Here is an 18974-nt window from a genome sequence, read left to right as displayed (position 1 = left end):
GGCCGTCGATCCGTGGAGAGCGACTGACATTGGACCGTCTTTGTCCACGACTGGCGTTGGACTCGCGTTACAGCATCTTGCTAGTTGAATTCAGAGTCTTGCATCGGGTCCGAGCCGGGCGACGACGATCGGACGACCGGGGGTGGCTGCGTCTTGCGGATCAGACCCTGCTTCATCTCCTTGGATGCGGCCATTGCGCAGCTTCATTGGAGATACCGTGCGTGTGTGCTGCCGGTCGCTGCTGCTGTCGTTGGTCCTTGATGCGCGAGCGCTTCTTTTGTCGATTTGTACAATGAAGTCGTCTAACGCTTTGCGGCTTCCTTGCGAAGACTCTCGACGATGGCCTTTGTTGCGAACGTCGAGGGCAGGTCAAGAGCGGGCAATCCGTCGTAAGTCATGAATCGTGATAGCAGATTGGCAGGTCAGACATCTCTTCCGTCGCTGTCGCTCGTTTCAAGACGACAACTTACAGCAACAGCTTCAGCGTTCACGCCGCTTTCTATAAGCTCTGTGCAAGCTCGAAGTTGTTCGCGGGAGAGTCCGGTGTTGAGCAGCTGTGAGAGATCATGCAGGACTGGGATGTACCGAGCAGATTAATCAAACGACAAGACGCACATGTCAGCTTTCATGCGATAGCTTCTGCCAGCGACAAGGCTACTCACTGTCCATGGTCTCCTGACTTGCGGCGCCGCGTTGATCCTCCATACTGATTGTGTCTCTGTGGATGGTGGCTGATGGCAGAGGGAGACGATGGAGAGCCAGCGCGCGTGTCTTTTTTGCGCCGCGATTTTGGGCGTGTGCAGGCAGGGTCTCCAAGTGTTGGTCTGAGCACTTTACGCGTCTCGGAGCACGCGTCCGGTTTGGTCGCCAAAAGAGCCCGAAAAAAAGAAGCGCGGTGGGCGGTGGGCAGTGCGGAAATCTAGCTTTTGTGGAGCCGCCGCCGCCGCAGCGACTGAGCGACTGAGCGTGGGCGCAACTGATCGTGTGCGCTCAGCCCGAGCAACACAAGCTTCTGATCCGCAATGCCATCCTTCGCGCCATCATCGACAGTCTCATCCGCTCCAAACTGGCCGACTCAGCGGCATGCCAGCGCCGCTGTTCGCACCGTCCACGCCCCGCTGTCGCTTCTTCGCGTCTAGTCAGGAGCCTACTGTCCCCCACCATGCCGGCCCAGACGCGCGCGTTGGACAACGGCGCGCTCGGGGCCCTGCTTCGCAAAGTTGTCGGCAGTCGTGACGGCATCCATTCCGGCCACAGTGGAGACCAGCCATCATCGACTACAGCCGAGCGCGTCCGTGGTCATCATGCCGACCGCGAATCTGCTTCCGCGCTCGCAGCTGCTTCCCAATGCCTCGCACAGGACTTGCAAGAGGACCGTCCATCTGATGCCGCCATCAACGACGCACGCGATGGCTCTCATACCGAGGAGTCGATCGCACACGCTCTCAATCGCCTCCTCGTCTCCGGCGTTCTGACTTCACTCACACACTCATCCCCACCAAGCCGCCAAGATGTGGATGCACACGCAGGCACCGCCGGTATCGGCATCCGCCAAGCGCTCGACACTCTCTCGCGCACCCTCGCATCGTCTCCAAAATTCCTCGAGCACCTCTTCGAACCATCATCCCAGTCTTCCACCTCAGCACCCTCATCCAGCGCGGTCACCCTCGACATGTCCAACACCACCTTTGATGTGTGGGCAGCGCCGCGTCTGCTGTGCGCCGCCGCCTCCATGGTCTCCGCAAGTCGCTCCACCTCTGCCGTTGCCAGCTCAGACTATTCGCAGCGCTGCTACAATCTCTCCTTAAACATCATGGACAGCCTTGAGCTCCTACTCGCCACTTCGATCGACGCCGTCGGTCAGCACGACAATGTCCGCCTCATCCTTGCCGAGTGCCTGCGAGTCTCGGTGCAGGCTCTGGCACTAACAGGTCAGACCTCCTTCAGCCCGCGCGCACAGCTTCCAGACTACTTTGTACCGTCTGTCGACCTCAAGCAGATGCTCTCGACCGCAAGTCCCAGCGCCAAGTTCTTCGAATCAGCCACCCCTGCCCCGTCCTTCCGCCTCAGTTCCCGAAAGGACAGACCCAAGCCCAGCGGCAAGAGCTTGTCAGCCCTCTCGTCCTTGCGGATGGACGCAGCGTTCTCTTTCCCTCTGCTCGTCGACTCGGACTCCCAGCTCAGTCCTCATGCTCGGGCATCAGCCATCACAGATCGAGCGTCTGCCCTAGCCACCTCTTCCATCGATCTCACGCTCCGACTCGCAGAGAAGTTCCCGTCTCTGGTCCTGGACCTTGCAGACCATGCTATGCTGTTACTCAGCGAGCTCTCGCTCCACAGATGGACACGCGCCAAGCAAAAACATCCCTGCCCCGCTTTGCACACGCCCTGGGCCGCCCATGCCTACGATGTCTTGTCCCGCCACGTCGACTTTGTGGCCGAGTCTTGTCCTGCCAACCTCATGCGCGTCCTACAAATCGGCGCCGAGCACATATCTGCTCTCGCCGATGTCGCAGAGGACCCCAATCTCGATGACAGACAACGCTTCGAGGTCACTCAATCGCTCCACACACTTGGCTCCTTCTTTTCTGCCTGCGCAATAGAGACGCCAAAACAGAGACGTACAGAGCTGGCCTCGGTATTGCAGCCCTTCCTCGGCCTCCTCACACGTCAAGTCCGCTCCGACACAGATCAGGCCGACCAGCCGCAAAACGATCTTCGATCTTCAGCACTCCGATGCTTCCTGGCAGCGACCATCCTGTGTGTCGCCTCGGGAACCCGTCGCTACGACGTTCAACTGCTGCAGGATCTTGATGCGCACATCATCGAGCTTCTACGGCGTCACAACACCAGCCCCGACACGCAAGAGCTTCCCAGACAGCAGCATGACTTGAGGCAATTGCACGCCCTCCGTGATGTTCTGAGGACGTTGAGCAGCCCTCAACCTGTCTCTCCGAGCGCAGACGACGGCCAGGTCCGCTCGCGCTTGAGATCTCTCAAAAGACGGAGGCTCGGCAATCCTGCGTCGTCAAGCAAGGCTCGGGCTGTCATCGAGTCTCTTCTACCGATCGAAGCGACACTTCAAGAGCCTGGCGAGGGCCGTGAACTGGCCCGGCGCCAACTCATCTTGCGATCATGCCACGGCAAAGAGGGCGCTTCCAAGAAAGACAATCACAAGCCCGGTGGCTGTGTCTGCGAAGGTATAGTGTCCGAAATCGGCGAAAGCGAAGGTGATCCCGGAGCCTTGGCCGGTGCAGGACCCATCGACCCAGAAACGGTGACTGCGCTGTGGGACGATGTTTTGGCGGCACTCAAAGCGTCCAAAGTAAAATCAGCTCGAACCGTCGATATGCTGCGCCGATACGTTGCCCACGCTCCCGAGTCGCCGCAATTCCCGTCCGATCTCGACGCGGTGGTGCAAAATGTCGTCGCACGCACGGTGCGGTCGCCATCGAGGGGCACGCGCTTGGCAGCCAACGAGCTTGCCATGGCCTGGCAGTGTCGCTTGTTGCGTCAACGCAACGAGGGTAGCGAGGCAGAATGGGCGGCACAGTTCGCATGGCTTCCCAACATCTACGAGTACCTGCTCGGCGACTCCGCCTTGTCGGCCTTCCACGAGACAGCCTTGATCGGCATGGGTCGGTTCTTCGAACTTCCGGTCGAGAGCTGTCAGGAGAAGTGCTTGCTGGCGTTGGTCCTCCTCCTCGGTCATTCCAACCCCTTCATCAAGGCCTGCGCCTATACGCAAATCGTTCAGATCGCCGCAGCGCAGCGATGCACTACCTTTCAGCTGGTGCAGAAGCACTTTGAAAAGGTGTCGACATCCATCGTCGAACGCTTCATCTCGATGCCGGATCTCTGGACCAGCTTCCTGAGTCTGATCAAGATGAACCAGGCCACGTTCTTCAACCTCACAAAGGAGTACACGCTGCCGCACCTCATCTCCATGATCTGCACTGGCGGCCGTGCGGCGGAGGTAGGCACAAAGATGATCGAGCTCATCGCCAGAGCGCTCGGCACCGACGTGCCGCGTCTCTGCCACGACAACATCACGCCCATCTTTCGCTCGTTCTTCATGCGCTCCGCTGCCATCCGAGACCGAGGCTTGAACACGCTCGTGCAATTGATCGGCGTCGATGCTGCGAGCCTCAAGATTCTCCTGCGCAGTCGTCAGTCGGACGTGGTCGGCTACCTCGTCGTCAAACTCGGCAATCGCGTCACGCGAAAGGAGGCGTACGCGGGCCTCGAGTTTATCATCGAGACGATCAACGGGACAGCTGCCGCGGGCAGGGCCACGGACCCGATGCAACGCAAATCCAAAGTGGCTGCCTTCCTCAAGAGCGAGATCCTCGCCATACTCACATGGATCAACCAGGAGCTCTCAGGGGAGCATGGTCGAAGGACGGCAACGGAGCTCGCTTTTGCTCTGCGCAGTATCGGTGCACTCGTCGAGATCATCGGACCTCCGATCACCGCAGTCACGCCCCAGATCATGGCGACGCTCAACAGCCACCTTCAGCCCGATGCTCTCAGCCTCGCAACGCTCGAGAGCTGGAAAATCTTCATCACTACGCTGCGCTTCGACGACATCGGGCCTTTTGTCGGTCAGACCGCCGCCGCGCTCTTGTCGGCCTGGGATCGCTTCAATCAGGAGAGGAAGCGCATCGCGGTCTCGATCCTGCATTACCTTGTGATCGAAAACGCAGCTTACCTCAAAGAGTACATCGACGACATTCCCAGCCTCGATCGGCTCGACGCGGAGATCCCCGAGATCTGCCGCGGTCTCCGCAGCGTCCGCGACGCCTGGAATCACGACCGCCGATTCCGCAACATCCTGGTGCGCTCCTCGCACGAAAACACTTCGATCTGCAACGAGTCACTCAAAGAGCTGCAGGCGTTCCTGTCGGAGGAACGCTCCTACATTGAAGCACTTACGTCGGGCGACTCGTTCAGCCCGCTCATCGGACAGTGCGTCCGCACCCTGATGCACGTCGCTGCCCGGAGCGACACGCAACACACCAGCATTCGCGATCTGAGCTTCCGCTGCTTTGGCCTGATTGGAGCGGTGGATCCCGATCGTATCGAGCATGCCGTGGAAGAGCCGCTCAAGATCGTCCTCAGCAACTTTGAGGACCAGGAGGAGGCCATCGACTTTTCGCTCCACCTCATTCGAGATCTCCTCGTGCCGGCTTTCCGTGCAGCTACCGACACGACGCAACAGAACGGGCTGGCGTACGCCATACAAGAGCTGCTCAAAGTGGCCGGTTTCAACAGCTCTATCTTGGCTGTAGGCGGCGCACGCACTGTTGGGATCAAGACGCGGCAGCGGGTCGCGGAACTTTCGCAAGACGTTATCGATACCATCACGCCGCTTCTCGACTCGAGGTATGGCGCGCAAGTCGGCAAACCCAGCGTCCGAGAGACGCCCATCTACATGCATTCCAAGTCGTACAGCGACTGGCTGCAGAGCTGGACGAGTCGTCTCATCGCAAAGACGGTCGAGAGGCACGAGGCGTCTGTCGCGGCGTCGACTGCTGTGGGGGGCATCAACGCAGGTGCTCTCAAGGGAGCCGAGGTTGCATCCACCATCTTTGGCGTCTTTCGCGTCGCTATTCGCTCGCACGATGTCGGCATCGCACGCCACCTGCTTCCACACTTGGTGCTGCACTCGATCATTTCCGGCGATGTGACGGACCGCGAAGCCATTGTCGACGAGATGCAGACGATCCTGCAGGATCAGGTCGAGAGCCGGACGAGCTACGACCCGGAGCGCAAGCTGCTGACGGCGCAGACGCTCTTCACCATCATGGACCATATCGGAGTGTGGATGCGACGCAAGCGGCAGGATCTCGCACGCACCTCGCGTCGGCCGAGGATCGCTCAAGGTGGGGAAGACCTGCTGGTCGGAGTCGAGTCGACTATGCTGCGTATCCCCCAAGAGCTGTTGGCACAGGCGTCGCTGCAGTGCAAAGCATACTCGCGTGCGCTGCTCAACTTTGAGCTTCGAGTGCGAACAATGCGGGTCCAAGGCAAGGGCGATCATGACTTGCAGAGCTACTACGAAAACATGCACCGGATCTATGCCAACCTCGACGAGCCGGACGGTATGGAAGGCATCTCGACCCGGGTCATTTCTCCGTCGCTCGAGCATCAAATCCGCGAGCACGAGAGCACGGGTCGATGGACCTCGGCACAAAGCTGTTGGGAGGTCGAATTGCAGCAGCGGCCCAACGATCCGGAGCTCCATCTCGGCTTGCTCCGCTGCCTCCGCAACTTGGGCCATTACGACACCATGCGCACTCATATTCGCGGCGCCCTGAGCGCACACCCAGAGTGGGAGGATCTGCTCGACGCTTTCCGAGTGGAGGGTGCATGCATCCTCGGCGACTGGGACGAGGTGGAAGCGCGCACGCAGCGCAGCCAAGCCAAAAGCGCTGAACACTCGATCGGTCGAGCGCTGCTGGCCATGCGGCAGAGCGATGCCGACATGTTTGGCAACGTGCTGGTCCAAGCACGCCAGGATCTGGGCAAGCCGTTGGTGGCGGCGGGTACAGCATCCTACCCGTCTGTGTACGACTCTGTCTTGCACCTGCACATGCTGCAAGAGCTCGAGATGATCCGATCGCACGCGGGTAGGCACGGCGGCAGTCGAGCGGTCACCCGAGCCAACCTCTCCGACACCGTGTCCGATCTGAACAAATCTCTGACGGCACGTCTCAACGCCACGCTGCCTTCCTTCCGAACGCAAGAGCCGCTGCTGAGTCTGCGGAGGACGGCCTTCGCAGCGCTGCGATCGTCGCTCGGTGGCGGCAACGAGGTGGGCGAAGCGTGGATTGCCACGGCCAAGATCGCTCGCCGAGCCGGTCACATGCAGACGGCCTATTCGGCGACACTGCAAGCGACGCAGAACCAGGCGACGTTTGCGTTTGTGCAGCGCGTCAAGATCCTCGCCAAGGAGGAGCAGACGCATGCTGCGATCCGCGATCTGGTCAACTCGCTCAACACGCTCGTCAGCAGCTTCAAGCCAACAGAGCACGGGGATACGGCCAGGTCGAGCGTGATCGAGCTGCAGGCCACGGACGCGGATGGGAGGACGGTGCGGATCGATCGGGATGCCTATGCCAAGGCGTGCCTGCTGCGGGCGCGGCTGCAGGACTCGACGTTCCGGTACACGGCCAACGAGATTCTTGATCGATACAAGGAGGCCGCCAAGGAGCAACACGACTCGGAGAAGATGTGGTACCATCTCGGACACTTCCAAGACACGCACGAGGGCCTGCTTCCGAACATGGCGATGCAGCGCTACAACGTGTGCCGGGCCTTCCTGCGATCGGCTCAGGTGGGCACCAAGTTCTTCTACCGCACCCTGCCGAGGGTGCTGACCATCTGGATGGACATGGCCGCCGACGATCAGATCCTCAACTTCAACAAGAAGGGCCCCACCGCCGATACCGAGCTGGCGCAAAAGTTCGACGCGTTTGCGCAGCTCAACATCCTGATGAAGAGGTACAGCCGCAAGCTCAAGCCGTTCCAGTGGCTCGCCGTGTTTCCGCAGCTGGTCGCGCGCATTGTGCAGAAGAACGAGGATGCATGGATGGTGCTGCAGGACATGATCCTGCAGGTGCTGCTCGCCTACCCACAGCAGTCCATGTGGTCGATGGTGGCGGGCGCCAGCTCGAAGGACGCCGAGAGGAAGCGACGGTACAACGAGATCATCCAAAGGCTGGGTAGCAAGGGCGGCGCGAGCCACAAGGAGGTGGTCAAGGTGGTGGCGTCGTCGCAACGACTGGCCAAGGAGCTGCTGCGGCTGTGCGACTACAGCGTAAGCAAGAACGAGACGGTGCTGAGCATGGACAAGCTGTTCCCCGGCTTGCTCGAGGTGGCAGGCACGTCGGAGCTGCTGCTGCCGCTGCAGAGCTCGATGACGGTGCTGCTTCCGTCGAACCATCTGATCTCGGAGATGCATCGACCGTTCCCGTCGAATCTGCCGACGATCCGGACGTTTGACGACACGATCGAGGTGATGAACAGTCTGCAGAAGCCGCGCAAGCTGATGATCGTGGCGAGCGATGGCAATCGCTATCCGTTCCTGTGCAAGCCCAAGGACGATCTGCGCAAGGACGCGCGGCTGATGGAGTTTGACTCGATGATCAACAAGCTGCTGCAGAGCCAGCCCGATTCGCGTAAGCGCAAGCTGTACGTGCGGACGTATGCGGTGCTCATCCTGAACGAGGAGCACGGCCTGATCGAGTGGGTGCCGCACACGGTGGGCTTCCGACACATCCTCACCAAGCTGTACAACGCCAAGGGGATGCAGATCTACAACAGCGAGGTCAAGACGCACATGGACGAGGCACGCATCTCGCCGGATGCACGGACGACCGAGAAGATCTTCCAGGACAAGGTGCTGGCCAAGTTCCCGCCCGTCTTCCACGAGTGGTTCCTGGCGACGTTTCCGGATCCGACGGCGTGGCTGCAGGCGCGCTCGGCGTATGCGCGGACGGCGGCGGTCATGTCGATGGTGGGCTTTGTGCTCGGACTGGGCGACCGGCACGGCGAGAACATTCTGTTTGACTCGAACAGCGGCGATACGGTGCACGTGGATCTCAACTGTCTCTTCGACAAGGGTCAGCGCTTCGAGATTCCGGAGCGGGTGCCGTTCCGGCTGACGCAGAACATGGTGGATGCGATGGGTGTGACGGGATGCGACGGGGTCTTCCGCAAGAGCGCCGAGATCACGATGAGCATCCTGCGCGACAACCGCGACTCGCTGATGAGCGTGCTCGAGGCCATGGTGCACGATCCGCTGGGCGAATGGAGCGGACCGGACGAGCGGCATCGGAGCAAACACTCGTCGTCGAAGCGGCAAGACCCACGTGTGGTCGAGGCGCGTCGCGCGCTGGATCCCGTGGCGCACAAGCTGGACGGACGCATCTATCGGCTGGGCTCGCGCGAGCCGACGCCGCCGTACACGACCAACAACCTGGTGGACGCGCTGATCAAGGAGGCCACGAGCTCGGTCAATCTAGCCAAGATGTACATCGGCTGGAGCAGCTGGCTGTAGCGCGCACACATGCACATGCAATTGAACTCGTTGCATCAAGCGACCGAGACTCGTCAAGCGACACAGCAGACGATAGGGGAAACAGCGCGGGGTGAGAAGGATCGACGGTGCGTGTTTTGACCGCGACGCGGCGAGGAGCCTGAGTTTTGCGGAGATGAGTGGATGTGAGCTGCGCTGTCGATCTGTCAACATGTGGACATCGATAGCGCTCCTCCGAGAGCGCGGGGGTGGCGAACCGATGGCGAGCTGGAGATTTAACGTTCAGCTCGGCTCGGCTGTCAACACATCGATAGACGTGGCCACGCCCGAAAACGAACAGCGCAATCGCACACGTCTGTGCTCTTTCCAGCAGCTGCCCGATGCTTTCTTGTTACGAGACTCGTTGCGGTTCTGTCCGTGGTGAGAGGATCGGATCTTCGGATCCAGCCGAAGAGTGTCGAGACGGGCGCGGCGGCTTACTGCCCTCTGTCACGCCATGTCACGCCGTGTCAAAAAGATCGCCGCACGCCAGATCGATAGCTGCAGCTGGCTGCCAGGACCTCCTCGCGTGCGGTCTCGTCGGCGCCTCGCCGGTCTCTCTGTGGCTTCAAAACACGCGGAAATTCCAACGGTCAATTTCTCTCTCTCCAGAATTCCGCCGCCCACTTGGACCGACGTTGAGTCGCGCGTGCGTGTGGGGCAAAGCGAGCAGCAAGGGCAAATTCTTCCCCCAAAAAAGTTGACTGCTGCAGCTCGAACCAAAGCCGATGCCGAAGTCCGGATCGCGCCACCCTGCGTGTGGGCGTGTCGAAGCCCTTTCTCGACCATACATTGCCGCACTTGCCAATGGTGTGATCAATTGCATAGTATAAGCTCGACCGTCTAGGTACGGCGTTGAGCGACAAAGCCTCGTCGTTTCGGTGATTTTGCTTGGAAGGCCCCGCCGTATTTCGATTTGCAGGGTGCAGGCGTGGGGGGGGTGGTTGTGATTTGGTGCAGGTGGGCGGGCTGCTGCGCACCCATGCAGCGTGGGCTGCAAGCCTGACTACAGCGCGCAGTTGGACTTTCTGACCCGGTGCGGCAGCCGAATTTTGGTTCGGTAGAATCGCGAGCAGCACAGCGGCAGCAGCGGAGCAGCTTGGCATCGGCACCCTGTAGGAACGGCGGGTAGCGGTCCGTCAAGTCGACATCGCCTCGCCTCGCCTGCTGAGCCACTCCGCCGCTTTGGGTTGGAACAATCTTCCGCCGCCACACCTCTTGCCTATCGACTTGACCCTGTCACCCTTCTTGCCACCTTTGCGGCTCGCCACAACCACCTTCATCCTTTCCCTAAACACATCCACGCGCGCCACCCTGCTTCATATCGGACGAAGCCAACGCACCTTTCATACCGCCACTTCATATCCACCAAAAAGCCATCCTCCCAGTGGGCGTCTGCGAATCCCAGGCGCTGCTGCTCACATTCCGTCTTGGCTTCTGTGCCGATGAGTTCGCCATCGCAGCACACCAGCACCAACAATGCCTTCGTCACCCTCCTGACCTCCGATCATTACCTGCCTGGCGCACTCGTTCTCGCCGAGTCGCTTCGCCTCAGCCATGGACTCGCTAGGAAGGGCAAGGCACGCGCCGGCACTTCGCGAAGCGCAGCCACCACCGACTTTCAGGTCGTGGCGCTCATCACTCCAGATACGCTCTCGGTGCAGTCCATCAAGGCGTTGCGGCGAAGCGGTCTCTTCGACTGGATCGTAGGTGTCGAGCCCATCGGCTTTCGTCAGATTCTCGCCTCGTCCACCAATGCTCCCACCACCGTCACGACCGGCATCAGCGGTAGCAGCACAGCGCACGACGCCGCAGTGCTCGACTCGGACCTCGACGCAAAGATCCGCGATATGGAGAGGAATCTAAGTCTGCTCGGCCGTCCCGATCTCACCAACACCCTCACCAAACTCCACGCCTGGAGGCTCGGTCGCGACTCGGCACATCTCGTTGCCCAAGCCGCCTCTCCCGTCGATGGCAGCGATCAAAAATGGCACGGATTCGACAAGCTCGTCTTCCTCGACGCCGACACCCTCGTCCTGCGCCCCATCGACCACCTCTTTCGTCTCGGATCCAGCGTTCACTTCGCCGCGGCTCCCGACACCGGCTGGCCCGATGCCTTCAACAGCGGCGTCATGATGCTCACACCCTCCACCGCCACGTTCGAAGCGATACGCTCGTTCGCTCGAACAACTGGCTCTTGGGACGGCGCCGATCAAGGCCTCCTCAACGACTTTTACGGCTCCGACGATAGCTCGGCATCTCTCCCAGACGAGGCACAATCGCCCGATACATCCTCAGCGCCAGGCGGGGGCTGGAAGAGGCTCAGCTTCCGATACAACGTCACCAGTCACGGAGGATATACGTTCGCGCCAGCATACCAGCGCTACGGCCGAAACATCAACATCGTCCACTTTATCGGTCAACACAAGCCGTGGAACCGGCCCAGGCCACATGGAAGCGCTCAGCCCAATCCTCTCGTGGCACCACGCGATCTCGACAGCCAACCCATCATGCCCGATCAGCCGGACTACCTGCTCGCCCTCTGGCACAGCGCCTTCGCCTCTCTCTATCCGTCCTCGGGCTCCGCATCGCCGGACAGCGAGATCGAGATCGTACACACCGAACGCGGCGTCGAGGTGGTCGAGCGCAGAAACTTCACCGTGCCCACCTATCACGCCGTCTGGGACGCCGAGGCGCGCGAAGAAGATGCCTCCTCGTCGGGGCTTGGCTTTGGCGTTTCTGCACCCGCCCGCGAGTCTGCTCCTGCGCACCCGCGCGCGCACCAGCATTGGGAAGCCTCGTATGCCAGCTTACCGCTCGATGGCAGAAGCTCGCTCATCCCGCCTGTGCCCGAGGTGGCTCGCACGCCGTCGCCGCCCACGCCGACACAGGAGAGCATCGACGCCGAGCTGCGGTCGCGCGACGCAAGTCCGGCGCAGCCCATCCCTGTTCCGGCACCCAGCATCCAGCACGGCAGTGTGGCCAAGAGGGGCGATGATGACGACAGCGATACGTCGCCTCAGCACTACTCTCCGCCCAAGCTCTCGTGGAATCCCGCCCACGGGCCTCCGCCGACCGGCTCGGGCGCCGCGCTGTACCAGATGCGCGTCCCCATCGATGCCTACTATGCAAACATCTGGGACGCAGGCCAAAAGACGCCGCGCACGCTCGCCGAGCAGAAGGCGGCGTTCTTCGTCCCGCAGTCGCAAGGCGCGCAGGATCGCAGTGGACGACAGCGCGGCGGGCCGGGATACATCCCCTCGCAGCTGCGCCGCGACCATGTCTTTGACAACCTGGGCTCGCACAAGCCGGACGCGAGCAAGGTCAAGCCCATCTTTCCCTGGGAGACGCAGCAGCGTACGTCGGCGGCGCCTACGCGCGTCTTTCCCGACGAGCCGAAGCGGTCGCCACCGCCCAGCGCCGACACCACGCCAAAGATGGGCAGCACCCAACAGGGTAACAACGGAGCTTTTGCGTCGGTTGCGGCGGCTCCGGCAGTGTCGAGGCCGAGAGGGTTGCCGTCGAATCTGTCGTTCGTCAATGCTTGGGACCAGGCGGGTGCGATTGGCAACTTTGCCAATGCATGGAATTGGCGCGCGAATCCCGCCTCGCCGAATCGACGTCGGGCGGTCGAGGCGGCCAACCGACAGCCTGCGAGGGACAACGGCGCTGCGAGGCAGACTGAGCCGCGCCGGGCGGAAGGGCAGCGTGCCGGTTCGCCCCAGGCGAGCTTTCGACCGGCGTACGGGGCTGAGCGTCGAGCGAGCATGGAGGAGGTGACCGATGCGCGCGACGGCGAAGCGAGCGACAGCCGCGACGGCGACGACGAGTCGTCGTCGGGCGAGGAATCGTCGGGCAACGAAGGTGTCTCGCAGGTGGTGGAGGGAGCTAGAGATGGCACCCCGTCGCCGATGAATTCGAGGCAGGCAGGTTGGCCGCGGGAAGGACCCGGGAGAGGGTATATGCGCAAGGCGGAGAACTCGGTGTATGTGCAGATGCACGCCACGCCGCGCAGTCCGCGCATGACCTCGCGCGTGCTCTCGTACACCTCGACGGCCACCGAGGGTGAAGGGCGCAGTGGACGGGTGTCGGGATCGAGTACTGCGTCCGAGGCGGCAGCGAGACAGCGCGCCAAGGATCGCATTCGTCCGGACGGCTGGATCTCGACGGGCTCGGGAAGCGGTATGAGCAGTCCGCCGTATGGTGGGTGGCACCAGGCAGAGATGACGGCGGCATCGCTGCGCGGGATCCCCAGCATGCGCGCCGGACAGGCCCATGTGCGCAGGAGGCATGAACCTACCTCGTCGAACGACTCGCTCTCGGAAGAGTCGCGATCCGCCTCGCCCACTGCCCTCATCGCTCAGCCGCTACCAGCGGTCCGAGGTGAGGTGGTGCCACCGACGCCACCGAGCTTGGAGGAACCTTTCAGTTCGAGCCCTCGCAATACGCGCGCTGAACTCTCGCAGCACGCGCGTACCCATCTGCACGCAAGGAGGGCCCACAACTTTCCCCATGCGCCCCATGCGCAGTAGGCAGGCACTTGCACAGTCATAGAATAAATTCATGTCACGATCAAGTCGCGAGGCGGCGTGCGAGGCAGTGCGTGTAGATGTGTGTGATTGAACGGCGTGGTGCGGGAGAGGGTATGGCGGTCAACGTGCGCAGGTGCACGGGCTCAGTTGGTTCGCTTTTCGCTCGCGTCACTGCAGGCACGAAAGATGAGCGGAGTCAGTGATCGAACGCTGCAACAAAGGGACGTGTGCGGGCGATACCTACGCGTCAAAGATGGGTTTGTTTGCGGCGGGTGCGGCGGCTGTGGGCTCGACTGCTGTGGATGCGGTGGTGGCCGAGGCGTTGTCCGAGAGATCGTAGCCTGCGACGGGCACATGGTGTGCCGGGTCGGCAGTGGGCACGTACGCCTGCTGCGGGATGCCCGACTCGTCGACCATCTCGGCGGCCTCGACCACCTCGTACATGGCGCTCGCCGCCTCGGGTGCGGGCACCTTGCCCGTGAGCAGGTCGACCGCCGGGATGGGCTGGCCGTAAAAGTCCTTGTTGGTCTCCTTGCGCTCGACGAGCACGGTGCCCTCGAGAGAGATGCCGGCAAACAGACCCTTGGATCTCGAGTAGGTGAAGAGCGGAGCCGGGTCGCGGATCGCAGCGTTGATCGCGCCGCCCGTGCCGATGGGCCCGGCGGCAGCCGAGAGACTGCCTCCGATGGTGAGGTTGCCGGCGTGTGCGAATGCCTTGACCGCCTCTTCGCTGTTCATGACAATGACAAACTCGGTGAGATCGGCGCCGATCTGCAGACCGAAGCCCACCGCACCGGTGCCGATGCAGCTCGGCGCCGACCAGCTGCCGTCGGGCAGACGTGCAATCACAACACCACTGCCGATCTTGCCCGACCACACGAAGCCCTGAGATGGAAACAGAATCGAAGAGGGATAATTCATCAGTATGGGAGCGCTCAAAGATGTGGATCATGGAGGGTGAGGACGTACCGCCTTGATCACACTGAAGACGGCCAGGCCCTTGGCTTGCTGCAGGACCGCCTTGGGGATCGAGTTGAGCGCCGAGTCCGGGTGGTTGGGGTCGGCGAGGAAAGCCTGGAGGATCTTGGCCGAGCGGTCGCACTCTTTGGGCAAGGAGAAGCCTGCACGCGCTGTTGCGGCCTGCTCGTTGATGGCACGACCGGTCTGCTGGGCGAAGGCGTTGGCCTGGATGCCGGCCTTCTGAGCGGCGTCGCGGAACTTGTCGAGGAAGGACATTTGTGATGGTAAGACTGGGTTCGTACTGGAAGGGAGGAAGGATGGATGGAGGTGATGAAGCGGTGGTCGTCAGGAGACAGGTGGTGCTTGCCAAGACGAAGGTGCGAGCTAGATTCGAGAATGGGTCCAAGTGGAGCATGCGCCGAGAATAGTGACGCTATCGAACAGCACCACAGCACTCGAGCTCCTGAGCTGCATAGCCCTTCTGCACCGCCCTAACACATTTCCGAAAAAGCTCAGCTTCCATGGCTGGCGCGCACGGCCGCGCTCCACCTTGGAGCCGCCCAGAGACTGCACAGAACACGCAGTCGGCCTCGGAGCTGACCCTCTCAGCCAACACAAAGTCACCGTCACCATCACATCTTCGTCCGGTCACCGCGCTGCCAGAACCACAAACCCCTCGGCTGGCCCGGTGCGCATCTTAGCCGGTCGTCTCTGCTCCAATGCTCCTGTAGCTGCAGTTGCCGCAGCGCCGCCTCAGCTCCCACTCTATCGTCACAAAAGCAACTTGGCCAACATGTCGGCACTTCCGTCCTCCTCGCAACAGGCCGCCAACGGCGCGAGCGTCTCTGCATCCTCCCCCAACAAGACAAAGGACCTCTTCAACGCAGCTCTTCAGGCGCGCAACCCCAACAATGCCTACATTGCACACCTCAAGATTTGGGAGGAAGTGCCCCAGGAAGCAGCCCCCGATGCAGCCCCCGCCAAGAAGGCCAGATATCTCATCCTCGCCGTGCAGAAGGACACTGGCAGAGTCACCATCAACAAGGCGAAGCGCAACGCCAACGGAAGCTTCAGCATCGGCAAGGACTGGGACCTCAACACGCTCAGAGAGGTGCACGTCATCCAGCCCGACGTCTTTAGCATCACTCTCACGCGGCCCTACCAGTGGCAGACACAGCAGCCCGTCGAGCAGCAACTCTTCCTCCAGAGCTTGGTCAAAGTGTATCGCAAGTACACCCAAGATGACGGGCCAAGACTAGTTGGTCTACATGTTCCAACGGCTTCGGCGTCCACCCCCTCTGCTGCCGCCGTCGCCGACTCGGCCAACCTATCCGACCATCCGTCTGGATATCGCAGCGACACGTCTCAGCTCAGCTCCAACAATGGCACCGCTTCGTCTGCCATTGCGATTCCCACCGTCGAAACATCGTCCTTGCCCAAGCCGCGCATCGATCCTGCCGCGTCTCCCACCCGCAGTCTCTCCAGCGAAGGAAGCCCCGTGAATGGTCGCGACAAGAGCGCGTCGTCACTCGGCTCCAACACCAGTCAAAATCCCCTCAAGAGCAGGCGGGAAAGCACTCTCCAGCCAAGCCCTCTCGGCCGTACCGCGCAGCTGCCTTCCCGCCCTTCCGCCGAGTCCGATCGATCAGCCGTCTCAGATTCAAACAGCTACAGGCATCCTACAGATGCAAAGTCCCTCGCCGTACCAACACAACCCCCACCGCGCAAGAACAGCGCAGACTCGCTCTCGATTCGAAACGGCAGCCACGGCGGCCTCGCTGGCGGTGGAGGCGATGCACGTGCACGTCTCAGTTCCATCGAGCCGATCCGAGGAGGCGCTGCATACGAGAGGATGCTCTTGGCCGGCACAGGACTCAACGGTGTCACCGAGGTCGACGACGATGGCGCGGCGGACGACGATGACGATCCTTATGGTGGTGCCGTACTCGCAGACAACGATGCTGCGGCCCCGGACGCCTCCTTTTCGTCCAAGCGTGCCACACTCGGCCGACCCGCCATCGCACGCTTGGAGATGCCTGACAAAACCGCCGCTCGACAAAAGGCTAAGTCAGGCGACCGTGCCGACGAAGACGAAGACGAGGACGAGAACTCGACCCTCGTCGCCGTCGAGGAGATGCTCGAAGGCTTTGAATGGCGCAACGGCGGAGCAAAGGGCTACGGCACCGTCGCTGGCAAAGGCACCGCCGACATGATCGAAGCGCGCCTGCTCGACGAGCTTTCCGCGCTAGAGTCGGCCAACATACACGCCATCATCGAGTCGGACGACCGCGTCGCTCTCGTCGTCAAGCACATGGAAGAAGCGCTCGCCGAGCTCGACATGATGGACAGCATGATCGCCGGCTTCAAGGTGCAGCTCAATGCGCGTGCCGATGACATCTCCCACATCGAGTCGCAGAATCGAGGCCTTCAGGTGCAGACCTCGAATCAGCGCACGCTCATGGGCGAGATCGAGAACCTCATCAACACCATCAACGTCGACGAGGATGCCATCCACACGCTCAGCGCCGGTCGCCTCGAAAGCTCCGAAGGCGTGGCTCAGCTCGAGATGGCCGCCGCTTCGCTCTACAAGTCCATGCTCCAGGCACGAAGGGACGGCGATGGCGGAGGAGCCGACATGGCGGCCGCAGCCGAAAGGCTGGCAGACCACGAAGCCATCTCGTCCCGCTTCTGCAAGCGCATCCTCGACTATCTCAACGTCACCTTTAGCGCAGAGTCGCAGCGACTGCTTTCGGATCCCAACCGCCAGAAGGCGCTGCAGCCGCCACATCCTACGCTGCCGGATCACGCACCCATGGAGGAGGCGCTCGGACAGTACTGCGGCTTGCTTCTCTATATGAAAGAGGTCTCGTCCGACACCTTCTCGCGCGTCTCGGCCTCCTACTTTGCCTCGGCAAGCGAATGCTACCGCACCGAGATGCAGCAGCTTTTTGTTGCCTACCGCAAGCAGTTGCGCAAGGCGAGCGACGACGATATCAACGAGTCCAGCTTCACCGGATCGCAGTCCACAGGAACCGCCACATCGGCAATTCGTAGCGGCACCATCCGACGCGTGCAGCGCGATAAGACGGCTCGTGGTGGACGAGACCGTGGGGACGTCACGGGTCAGGATGGCCTCCAGAGGATCCTCTCGTCCATCATCCCGATCTTGCTGCGAGAGCAGAGCTTCATCTCCGACCTGCTCCACATCAACGACAACAACATCACCTTTGCCGACTACATGGACCTCGAGCCGTACTTCCGCAGGCGCGCCGCAGGCATGTTCACCGGTTCCGCCGGACCGCTGCGCGAAATGAAAGGTGCCATGGACCTGATTTTCGGATTCGTGGCGCCAGAGCTTCAGGCGTTTACCGACGATGCTCTGTCCAAGGACAAGATGAGCATCGTCGGGCTGCTCGCCACGCTCGATCGAGGCATCATCGAAGCCGAGGAGGTCAACTGCGAGAGTCTGCAAAAGGTGCTGGCCAAGCTGCATCTGCGGCTGGCGTCGCAGCTGGAGCGCTTCGTGCAGGAGCAGATCAAGGGCATCGAACAGACCAAGCTCACGGTCAAGAAGCGCAAGGGCGTGGTGCCGTTCATGCGCATCTTTCCGGTCTTTGTCGAGCGCGTCGAGAGCCAGCTGCTCAACGCCGAGACGCTCAACATCCGCCACGCCGTCGACGGCTACTATGCCCAGATCTGCGGCGCCATGTTTGATGCGCTCCAGACCATCTCGCGCGTCGATACGGGCGCGGGCGCGGCGGGCGACGAGGACAAGGGTCAGCTCAACCACCTCGTCATCCTCATCGAAAACATGTACTACTTTATCCACGAGATCAACCGCGCGTCGCGCCAGCGCGGCAACTCGGCGCTCGCCGGGCTCGTCAAGCGCGCCGAGGCGATCTACGGCGACTCGCTCGCGTCGTACACGCAGTTTGTGCTGCGCAGGCCGCTCGCCAAGATGATCGACTACGGCGACGGCATCGATGCGCTGCTGCGCTCCACGCCCGCCAACGAGGTCTCGCTGCACTCGGCGTACTCCAAGTCGTCGTTCAAGAAGCTCGTGCGCGACTTTACCGCCAAGGACACGCGCAAGGCCATCGAGGCGCTCAGCAAGCGAGTCGCCAAGCACTTTGGCGACGACGACGACGCGCTGCCGGTCGCGGCGCCCGCGGCCTCAGCGGGGACGGACACTGCGGATGCGGGGCAGGCGGAGGTGCTCAGTCGGGTATGGTCGTCGTGCGAGCTCGGATACCAGCGCGAGTTCGAGCGCACCCAGCGCATCGCCGCCGAGTGCTACCCGGACCAGTCGGCGTCGCTCGAGCTCGGCTCCAACGAGCTGCGTCGACTCTTTGCCAGCCTTGCGCCGCGTCGACGATGAGTTCCGCTTTCTCATCAATGCA

At 61.7% G+C, this 18974-nt stretch overlaps 5 protein-coding genes across 5 annotated transcripts; 3 read left to right on the top strand and 2 right to left on the bottom strand.

Moving 5' to 3' along the window:
- Positions 1–80: 80 nt before the first annotated feature.
- PAN0_002c1213 (uncharacterized protein) lies at positions 81–705 on the bottom strand (the record flags this gene model as incomplete). Its single annotated transcript, XM_014803380.1, has 3 exons — positions 81–179; positions 471–574; positions 663–705. The coding sequence occupies 3 exons, from the start codon at positions 703–705 to the stop codon at positions 81–83; spliced, it is 246 nt and encodes an 81-aa protein (XP_014658866.1).
- Positions 706–1162: 457 nt separating this feature from the next.
- PAN0_002d1212 (inositol kinase kinase) lies at positions 1163–9064 on the top strand (the record flags this gene model as incomplete). Its single annotated transcript, XM_014803379.1, has 1 exon — positions 1163–9064. The coding sequence occupies one exon, from the start codon at positions 1163–1165 to the stop codon at positions 9062–9064; it is 7902 nt and encodes a 2633-aa protein (XP_014658865.1).
- A 1463-nt stretch (positions 9065–10527) lies between these two features.
- Positions 10528–13614, top strand: PAN0_002d1211 (glycogenin; the record flags this gene model as incomplete). Its single annotated transcript, XM_014803378.1, has 1 exon — positions 10528–13614. The coding sequence occupies one exon, from the start codon at positions 10528–10530 to the stop codon at positions 13612–13614; it is 3087 nt and encodes a 1028-aa protein (XP_014658864.1).
- A 143-nt stretch (positions 13615–13757) lies between these two features.
- Positions 13758–14850, bottom strand: PAN0_002c1210 (DUF500-domain-containing protein; the record flags this gene model as incomplete). The annotated part of the gene is made up of 3 exons (XM_014803377.1): positions 13758–13785; positions 13859–14499; positions 14584–14850. 3 exons carry the CDS (start codon positions 14848–14850, stop codon positions 13758–13760), a joined length of 936 nt encoding a protein of 311 aa, XP_014658863.1.
- Positions 14851–14891: 41 nt separating this feature from the next.
- On the top strand, positions 14892–18952 carry PAN0_002d1209 (exocyst protein; the record flags this gene model as incomplete). The annotated part of the gene is made up of 2 exons (XM_014803376.1): positions 14892–14951; positions 15086–18952. The coding sequence occupies 2 exons, from the start codon at positions 14892–14894 to the stop codon at positions 18950–18952; spliced, it is 3927 nt and encodes a 1308-aa protein (XP_014658862.1).
- Between the last annotated feature and the right edge of the window lie 22 nt (positions 18953–18974).

Source organism: Moesziomyces antarcticus (assembly GCF_000747765.1).
Source record: "Moesziomyces antarcticus DNA, scaffold: scaffold_v10002, strain JCM 10317, whole genome shotgun sequence".
Classification (NCBI taxonomy): Eukaryota; Fungi; Basidiomycota; class Ustilaginomycetes; order Ustilaginales; family Ustilaginaceae; genus Moesziomyces; species Moesziomyces antarcticus.
The sequence above is the reverse complement of the archived record's forward strand: the minus strand, read 5'-3'. Positions and strand labels throughout refer to the sequence as shown.